This window comes from Thunnus thynnus, chromosome 12, assembly GCF_963924715.1.
Source record: "Thunnus thynnus chromosome 12, fThuThy2.1, whole genome shotgun sequence".
Taxonomy (NCBI): domain Eukaryota; kingdom Metazoa; phylum Chordata; class Actinopteri; order Scombriformes; family Scombridae; genus Thunnus; species Thunnus thynnus.
In genome coordinates, this window is record NC_089528.1 from 17,738,428 (window position 1) to 17,748,755 (window position 10,328).

At 39.7% G+C, this 10,328-nt stretch overlaps 2 protein-coding genes across 2 annotated transcripts; both read left to right on the forward strand.

The window, feature by feature from the left end:
* Window positions 1–2,239: 2,239 nt before the first annotated feature.
* On the forward strand, window positions 2,240–5,144 carry foxq1a (forkhead box Q1a). Its single transcript, XM_067606004.1, has one exon. It carries the CDS (start codon window positions 3,984–3,986, stop codon window positions 4,818–4,820), a length of 837 nt encoding a protein of 278 aa, XP_067462105.1. The 5' UTR covers window positions 2,240–3,983; the 3' UTR covers window positions 4,821–5,144.
* Window positions 5,145–6,186: 1,042 nt separating this feature from the next.
* foxf2a (forkhead box F2a) lies at window positions 6,187–9,955 on the forward strand. Its single transcript, XM_067606002.1, has 2 exons — window positions 6,187–7,744; window positions 9,406–9,955. Exons 1-2 carry the CDS (start codon window positions 6,790–6,792, stop codon window positions 9,576–9,578), a joined length of 1,128 nt encoding a protein of 375 aa, XP_067462103.1. The 5' UTR covers window positions 6,187–6,789; the 3' UTR covers window positions 9,579–9,955.
* Window positions 9,956–10,328: the final 373 nt, after the last annotated feature.

A 10,328-nucleotide genomic window follows, 5' to 3' on the forward strand; every position in this document is an offset into this window, starting at 1 on the left:
TGTTTGTGCAAAACCATAATGCCCCGGTTAAATACTGAGACACTGGCAATGCGGTTTCAAAACAGAGCTGTCAAAATACAATAATTAGTGGCTGATGAAATATTTTAAGGTGGGATGTGTTGTACAATGATACTAAACACACAGCTGCCATAAATAGCATGAAGGAATGCCTGGAATCAACATAAAATTCTGTTTCTATTTTCAACCTCTGAATACGACTCTGAAGCCACTCAGTGAACTTTACGCTCTCAACAGCGTAACCCTCTGAAAAACATCTGAATGTCTCAAATTAACTGCCGCCTCACACGCAAAAGCTTTTTGTTTGCATAGACAGAGACACAACCCTTGAGCGGGAGTTATGCAAACTAAATCCCTGTCAGGAGGACATCTTCACAGGGTTATTTTTAGACATCTTGTGAAATTTGGTGCAACAGTTTATGTACATTACTGAAATGTTATGAAAGTTTCAAATACTTTTCTCAGATATTTTAAAAAATGTTTCATAATCTGTCTTGGCATGTAGGACAATTATTTATGCAATACATAAATGATCAAATTAAACAGATTTACACAAATACATGAACTAACTTGAAGTATGTTTCTCTCTTCACAACACCTACCTCTGTATTAATATCGTCAATGTACTGTATATCCTATGTAACAATTTGTCACTATACTTGTCAACAGATTACTGACACTCTGTTGGGCATGCACACAAAAAGCAAACATGCAAACATCAACCTCAAGTAGAAAAATCTGGTACGTGAAACCAAGGCATTAAATGAAAAATAATGCAACACAAGAACACACATTGTGTGTGTATGTAGACTCAATGTTGTTCTTAACACCTGCATTTAACTACGAATGTTTATTCCTCTTCCTTGTGCTCTCCAACAAATAACTGGAAAGCTATTTACCTTTACAAACAGCAACATACAGAGGGAACTCATTTTAGAAATCATGTGCATGTGACGGCATCTCTTTCATGAGTTACTGCTAGGCTAAGTCACCTTCCAGACAGCATTGTATTGTTTAACTGAAGCTTAGAGGTTACAAAATTATGAGAAACTGCAGGGCTCCAACGATGAGCTAAATACACAACACAGTAAAGACATTGTCATGCAGTTAATGTGTGTTTGGCATAATCATAGTATGTTGTATTCATAAATGTATGCATGCAATTTATTATACTGGCATCAGTTTGTGTTTCTTGGAGGTTTATGAGCTGGAAACAGTGCCAATGAGTTCTTGAACTGTATTAGTCAGGTTGTCACTCACTGAAGTCTGACTACATGCTTCACAGTGTTCGTCATTCCAACATAACTACAGACCAGAGCTAAAGCTGCAGTGACAGCATACTACACCTAAACAGACGTTTGCATCAGAAATGCCAAAATCACTTTCAATGTGACAAGAAAGAATGTTGCTTTTATGGACAGTGTACACCACGTACAAATATGGATGACATTATTTCGCCGTTCCTCCGAGAACATTCTTCATACTGTGAAGGTTTTCTGTTTTCATAACTTACAGGTGTGTGCTTAAAAAACCTAGTTAATGAAAACTGAAAGGCCTTATCTGATCTAGTGTCTGCGTAAAGGCACCACACTGTACCGTAATCTAATGTGCTCATAAATCTCACAGACTGATCTTGACAGAGAGTCAAAGAAAGGATAAGAAAATAAGAACAGGAGCCTCTGGTTAAAATAATTTATGGCAGGGTGTCTGTGACTACACAGACACATATCTTAACTCAAGGGGGTATTATGTAAAGCATTTTCATTATCTATGCCTGCCGAGCATCTGAATTTTCACTACTGAATACACTACTACCTACGAGCTACTGCTTGTATATTTATATACTATATTTGTAGTAGTAAGTAGACAAGCCACTTTTTTTGGTACCACTGTCTAATAAAATTGTGACTACAGGCTTTAATTAATTATTAATATTCATATATTTTTTACTTTTAAATTAAATGATAATGTACTAATGCTTTATAGAACAGTTATTAGGTATTAATTAGCAAGAATGACTTTTGGGTTGCCAGTTTGTGCAAAAAGCCATTTTTGGTGTTTATCCTTTCTATATGGTAATATTACAGTTATGAATGTTAATAACTCATTAATAAAGGGGTTTAATAATCAAGTCTGTAGTTGTAGGTGTTAATACGATGTTAACAAATGTGCCCCATAGTGTCTGCAGCTCTTTTCTAAAAACAAGTGAGCAAACCAGTCAAAACAAGTTTTCCCAAAAGTTATTATTTATGACTTTTAACATACCTGTAAAGCATAGTAAATGCTTTATTAACCATTATTAAAGCTATTAGTTATACCCCTTTGGCAGTATATGAGGTTTGTCTCTGGTTTGACCTGTAAAGCCATAACAGATAGGCTGTTATTAAGTAGATCTCGATGTATGCCGTACAAGAACCAACAACAATACACGATAGCCTCACAAGTTGCTACATGCAGTGAACAGAGTGAATACATGGTATTTGAGCTCTTGTCAGTGTGTGGTTAGCTTACGGGAATCCATCCGTGACATGCCACCTTTCAAAAATAGTGACTTCACCTGGGATTGGGTGTCCCACATTGCCTGAAAATCAAAACATTCACACCGGCACAAACACGCAAAAACACCTTGAAAACATACAGTTTGCATAAACAAAAGCTAAACCACTTGACATAGTGACAACATATCAGCGGGGCCAGAGTGTGATGTCAACACTGGTCTCCAGGTGGATTATTATTTTTCCATTTGACTATTTGGTGTTGCAGCACTACCAGTGAAACCAGTGTTTTGGTCTGATCATTTGCAGGAAATAAGACTAGCAATTACACAAATATGGGTTGTTGAGTTCAACATGACCCAGATGAACCTGGAGGAGTGAGTAAGAGGAGAATGTATCACACTGACATTAGCTACTAAAGACATAATATCATAGAATTTAGAATTATTTTCTGTGTGCCTATTCACCTGTTTTACTTCTCTCATAATTGTATAATTGTTTCCTTGGGATTGACTCTCTCTGTTCCAAAGTAATCCAAAACCCAGAGGCAGTTAATTCACAAAGAAAATAGATCACAATAACTTTCTCAGGTGAACCCACTATCCTGGCACTGAGCAACAGGATGGAAGGACCAGACCTCACTATTTGTTTCAAGAGAGAAAAACAGAATAACAGTGGTTTCTATGTGGGCTGTTAAGTTGGAACATCTAAAGTCCACAGCTGCAGTAAAGCATGAGTGCTTTGATGTGATAAATCATAAGAGCACTTCAGTGTCTCTACTCTGTTGGCACAGAGAACATCTTTACTGGGAGTGGTCTCAATCTTTTAACAACCTGGAGTTCATTGTTTTCAGTATAAGGAGGAATTTCAAACAGTATATGAAAGGATAGTTCAGGCTGTGATTACAGTGCTGCCTGGAACTGACAAATGACCCTAAACTGAGATTTTACCTGCAGGCACTGCACCTTAGAAATACAAAGGAAGCATACGCCACCTGGTTGTCTCAGGTGAAATAGTCCCAAGGTGTCTGCCAGATCACATTTCACAGGTGAGACAGTAATAAAGCCGCATTGAATAGGGTGTTCAGTGAACGTCATCTCTTACTAATTGCTAAATACTATACTTTAAGTTTCTGATGAAACTCTGATTATGATCATGGTTTTATTATAGACAATCACGCACGCAATGTGAAGATGTTTTGTGATGCTCCAAACCTTTTGAAATCATCTAACTCCGCCCTCCCGGGGTTGGTCCTGAGTTGAGGTGAGCTATAAACAGCTGCTGACACCGACTGTAGGTGAGACGGGCTTCAGAGCCCCGGCAGGTATGACACAAAGACAGACTTCTTTGGATCCAATTTAAAGGACTCAGCGTCTTGAACGCACACAAGCTCCGAGACTTTACGCGAAGAGCATATCGCATATCGCAGGTCCTATACAGCAGTAAATAAGAGGAGAACTCATCAAAAGCATGAAGTTGGAGGTGTTGTGCGGGAACCACTATGGCATGAAACTTTTGGAGATGTCCAGTGATGCAGAGGGGAGTGTGCGCTCTCCTCTTTCTGCTGAGGAGGAGCTGGGGTCGGATGGAGACTGCGTGGCGCACAGTCCTCCACCTGTTACTTCATGCACCAGCAGCAAGTCAAAGCCGTACACAAGGAGACCCAAACCCCCGTTCTCATACATCGCTCTCATCGCCATGGCTATCCGGGACTCCTCCTCTGGACGTCTGACTTTGGCGGAAATCAACGACTATCTGATGAAAAAGTTTCCGTTCTTCAGGGGAAGCTACACCGGCTGGAGGAACTCGGTTCGACACAACTTGTCTCTTAACGACTGCTTTCTCAAAGTGCTCCGGGACCCGTCCAGACCTTGGGGAAAGGACAATTACTGGATGCTCAATCCTCACAGCGAATACACATTTGCGGACGGGGTGTTCCGACGCAGAAGAAAGCGCATTAACAAAAAGTTCGGCAGAGTACATGAGGAGTCCGAGCGCGCAGAGGAGCCGCAGATCATTCCGCAGTCCGCTCCCGCCACCAGGACTGAGCCCGCTGTCAAGTTTACTAGTTCATTTGCTATAGACAGCATCCTCAGCAAGCCCTTCAAGAGGGACTCAAACAACGACTTACCACTACACCCTGCCTTCACCTGGCCGCGCTACACTGAACTAATGATACCTCATTCAAATACACCTGCCTCATTTCCATTCGTCAAGTCAGCCTATATGAACTCCCGTGCTGCGCACTTGTCACACGCCTACAGCGATGGGCTGATTTCACAGACATTTTTGCGATTTCAGAATTGAATTTGGAATCAGTCTTTCTCCTTTGTGATCTGTGTGCACTGATGATGGACAACAGAAGGACAGAACAAACATTAAAGACAGATGGCAACCTTTTTCATCATATGATGGGATTAAATTGAGTTTGTGGTGGCATGGTGTTGCAGTTTATTTTTATACTTCTGGTAATGTCCCAGATGATCTGTTTTATACACGTTCTTTATTGCCAATGTTACTGAACTGCCTATTAAATTTGTAGTTTGTTTAACAAACGTGTTAAAAAATGCACTTTGACTGTGTTTGTGTCTCTTCTTCCAATATTGTGCTCATTATAACGAAATAAAAATTTATCTCATTTTGATTTGTACGTTGCATTGTTGTAGCTAATTATTTCTAAAGAAGTTATAATGTAGTCAGGGTGTTTCATGTGGAGCCAAATTAGGACTGACACCTGTATGAGGCATCTACACCTGTTAGGGGCCAATTTAGCAATGTTCATGTGACTGCACCTTACCACATGAACTCTAGGATTGGTTTCAAGTGCACCAAGGAACTCCTCTTCATTAGCCTCCTCCTTTATATAATATCTTCTTGATTACTTTGCAACTCACATGTCCAGATTTTGTATGGCAACAGCTTTAACCTTGATTGGAAGCATAACAATAACAATAATAATAATAATAATGATATGAACATATGAAAAATGAAATGAATGCAGCCTATTATTAATATCCCTTATTAGTGTATTTACATTTCACTGTTCATGAAGCTCGCAGCTACCGGATAGGGGCATCCAATATTTATGTTTTCAGTCTGGCGCTGCAAATAGCTGTCGCCTCAATCTCCACACATGCGCAGGAAACATTCTGAGAGAACTGAACTCGAAATCCACAATAGGAAGAAATTTCTTCCAAGGCCTATTCTTCTGAGGCTAGAAAGTAAATATCCTTTAAACCAGCTGTGCATCCTGGACGCAGCGGGGTTACAGTTTTGATGTTGCTGATATTCTGGGTGTTTACTTCTAACATTGCTGGAGTTTGGGGAAATAATTTCACGTTCTTAGTGTCGACCTGTTCGATAATGAAACCAAACATGCGTAATACTCCTCAAGGGCAAACACCAAGACGCAAAGAAGGCCATTTACAGTAGTAAACGGTGCACAAAATACAAAATATATTGGAACATTCAGTTATCTTAATTGTTCCTTAAGACTTTATTTAGATTTTCCAATCAATTCATTTCTCCAGGGATGCAATCCAGGCTCCAAGAGGTAAATTGACACTTGCGCTGTGTGTGGTATGCTGGCACGCTCTGATGGAAAAAGAAAAAGCATGCTTCCTCTCATGTCAGAGTCCTAACCCTGAACAGATCCCAAACAAATGAACACTGCAGGACTCTTTCTCCTGCATGCACACCTTAGAACATAAAACCACTGGCAGGCATCGTCTCTGTTTGCTGCTCCACAGGAGGTCAAAATGAATTATTTAAATGTATTCAAACTGTGTCGTTTTATTCATCATGGCTTGTCAAGTTGTCGTGCCAAATATTGGTCTGACAAATGTGGACATAGTGTTTTGGAAAGCGAGTCGTGGGAGGAGATTTGTCTTACTCCACTGCGCTGCGTCCGGCTTCTAGTCTGGATCCTGGCCAGATGGGGAGGGAGTAGTTCCTGGCGATTTCTTGGAGGGATTTCGGGGGGATAGAGGGGCAGAGAGAGATTTAAGAATTGATAGGTGGTCGAGTTGTGTTTGGCCGGGTGGATATGCGCAAGCAAAGTCGAGGAGCTTTATTTCCCCTCTCTTGTGGGACTATTGCCAGCAATGGACAGAGAGAGGAAGGAGGAACAGCGGCTGGCGTTTCTTGATTTTCATGGCTATAAACGCGCAGAGCATCGCAAAGGGACACTGACTTCTTCAATTAACGCATTAGGGAACCTTTACTAGCATTTGAAATATAGGAAAAGCGATTTCCCCACGTGTTATAGACCCCCACCATGACGACAGAGAGCTCCCAGCAACATTTGGATCCATCTAATCTTCTGCGCTGCAGTCCAGCGGCAGCTCTGCTGAGCGCACAGCCAGTGATGGAGAGCGCGCACAATACATCAGCCAAAGGGAAAAAAGGAAACTCTGGCTTGAGACGCCCTGAAAAGCCCCCCTACTCATATATTGCCCTCATTGTGATGGCAATTCAAAGCTCACCGACAAAAAGGCTTACCCTGAGTGAAATTTATCAGTTCCTGCAGGCCCGATTCCCTTTCTTCAGGGGATCATATCAGGGATGGAAAAATTCCGTCAGACACAACCTGTCTCTGAACGAATGTTTTATAAAGCTGCCCAAAGGTCTCGGCAGACCTGGCAAGGGCCACTACTGGACCATCGATCCGGGTAGTGAGTTTATGTTCGAGGAGGGCTCCTTTCGTCGCAGACCTCGGGGGTTCCGTAGGAAATGCCAAGCCCTGAAACCAATGTACAGGATGATGAATGGTATAGGGTTTGGTGCGTCTATGTTGCCGCAAAACTTTGATTTCCAGTCACCGTCAGGCTCATTAGCGTGTCATAACGGCTACAACATAGACTTGATGGGTGGTACGGTGCCAGGGGGCTACGAGGGACTCGGAGGGGGGCATCACGTCCCACATATGTCATCAAGCTCCGGGTCATCGTACATGGCTGCATGTCAGGTGGCCTCTAACGCGGACTACTGCCCGGACAGCAGTAGCAGCCCCCTGCAGTCCTCCCCAGCGATGGTAGGCACTTTGGACTGTCAGTCGCCTTATGCAAATGCAGCCTCACACTGGAGTTCACCTGGTGTATCTTCATACATCAAACAGCAGTCGCTGGCATCAAGCAGCCCCACTTCTTCTGCTCTGCACGCGGGAATGCCATCTTACTCTCTGGATCAAGGCTATCTGCACCATAATGCACGAGATTCTTCTGACGTTTCAGGTAAAGCATCACTGAGTGACCTGTCTATAACCTGTATGTTGTATTTGCTATTTGCACCACGATTAATCATAAGAACCAAATTTCAGGGTTAAGATTAAATTGTTGTGACGAGTCACCATCAAAAAATAGAAATCGTTGCTCTTTGCATAATATTCTTTTAATTTGTAGTATCGTATTAAACGACGTACAAATTATACAAATTAGATTTCCATAAGAAATTTCATTTGATTTTATCAAATGCATTCGATAAAAAATACATTAATAAATGCTAGTCCAAGGCAAATGAAATTAGCAAATTGTGACTCCAATATGAGCCAGTTTAAGAATAAATTTATCTTACCAAATCTGATGGAAATGCAATAAATACACACATAATATTGCCCCCAATAAAATCGAACCAACGCGCATTTAGGCCTATTGATTGATTTTTATCCAGTTAAATTTAGAAAACACGAGGTGTTTGCTTTTCTTTAGTTTTTATTATGCACCATAAAATCGTGTATGACGTATGCACTGTTTTTGAGCCTGGTGTATAAATAAGGTTCCCTACAACGTTATTGCATTAACATGCAAGTTTTGTTTGGAGGCCTCGACTAAAGCTATAATAAAAATAACATGTCGAAAAGTACCATTTATATGAGTTTATGGGGTTGCAGGGACGTGTGAAGATGTGACGAAAATGTCAAAATTACACTTACAAAGTTGTTCTTAAAACTGGAACAAAATTTTGATTTTTGCTTATTACGTTGCAACGTCATCGAAGCCTGTAACATGAGCCACAACAGCTCGAATACTAAGCTAATTACAGTTTCATTTTCTTATATTTTTTTCATCATTGTCTTTTAATACACACGATTAAACAAATTGATACCAGTTTCTAATTAAAAAAAACCCAATTATACTGGTTTTATTGGTGGTTAATAAATAATATATCAGTCACGATCTGTTAATAAGAACATGTTTTGGGTTAGCAGGTTGAGACAAATCCTTTGGCAGGAGTTTCGCTTCCTCCACCACGATACATGCTTTCTCTTTTGTATTTTAGTCCATCAGGCAGATCCTAATGGACCGTTTCACCAATTATTTTCTGTGAGAAAGGGCTGTACAACATCTGGACCAAAATATATTTCTTAACTCAACATAATGACATTTACAACTTACAACAACTTTACTTTACTTTAAAACTACAGACTCGATGGATTTTTGTAAAATAAATAAATAAATTAAAAAAAATAAATTAAGGGCAGAAAAGAAAAAACAAAACAAAACTATAAATATGTTCTTAACATTTATACTTGCTGACCCAGTGGTTTATTAGAAAACAGAGTGAGAAACCGACGAGCATTTATTAAGTATTGATTACTAACATTTATAACTGTATTATTACCTAATACAAAAGATTCAACACCAGCCAATGGATTTTTCACAACTTGGCAACCCAAAAGTTGTTCATATTAATGGCTTATAACTGATCTATAAAACATTATTAAATGCAGCATACATCAATTTGATTTATTGACAACCCTCTAGTATCCGTTACCTACTGAGTATCTGGATTAAATAATAATAGAAATCTACAAGATTAAAAAAAAAATCCATATGCAGTTCGACTAAATCGTCCTGAAATGACACTGATCACCTTTTGTCCTGTTTGTTTACAGTGGGACTGTCTCGATATTCCAGCCACTCGGCCCCTGTGTGTGACAGGAAGGATTTCGTTTTGAACCTTAATGGGATCTCTTCTCTGCATCCCAGCACCGGCGGATCTTACTATCACCAGCTTCATCACCATCATCAAAGTGTCTATCAGGACGTCAAGCCATGTGTAATGTGACAAAACAAACCACTTTCAGGCAAGACAGATCTGTCAAGAACTTTTCTGCTAAACACAACCCTCAGGAGTTATTCTAACAGAACTGTTGGTGAGAAAGAAGAAAGGAGGTTTTATTTTCTGAAGAGTCAGTGTGGAAGCAGAGAGGATGAAAACTCACCTTTTACCCGTTTAGCAGCGGTTATATCATGATGTGAGGATCTATTGTGTCACTATACATTCTCATTATATTACTGACTGATCACACGCATGAATAAGCAGCAATATTTACATTTTTACTGAAAAACACATAGCATACACCTCAATTTATGTTTATTCATGCACTTAACTTTGTTTTCTTGATGTTGCTGAAGTTGTTGATTAAAAGATTTATTTTTAAAGGACAATTTGGATTTTTTCATGTCAGCTTTTTTCCTCATTATTATTATGAATAAAAACCTGGTTTACTATGGAGGGAAATTATCATATATTTTTATGTTTTGTCAGTATTTTAATAATATTCTTTTTATTTATATATTGTCTCCTTTCATATGTTGCAGTTTTTAGGCGATTTCGCCACTGACTTCCATTATTTCTCTTTATTCCTGAACCTTCAAAAATGTTGGGTTTAAAGTGAACTTGTAGTTTGCGACAGCTTGGCAGTGTTAAAACACACATATGGTACAAAACATTGTCGTTGCGTCGTGCATCGTCAATTTCTAATTTCCACGTATTCCCATCCTAAAATCATATTCTGATGAATCAGTGCTGTAT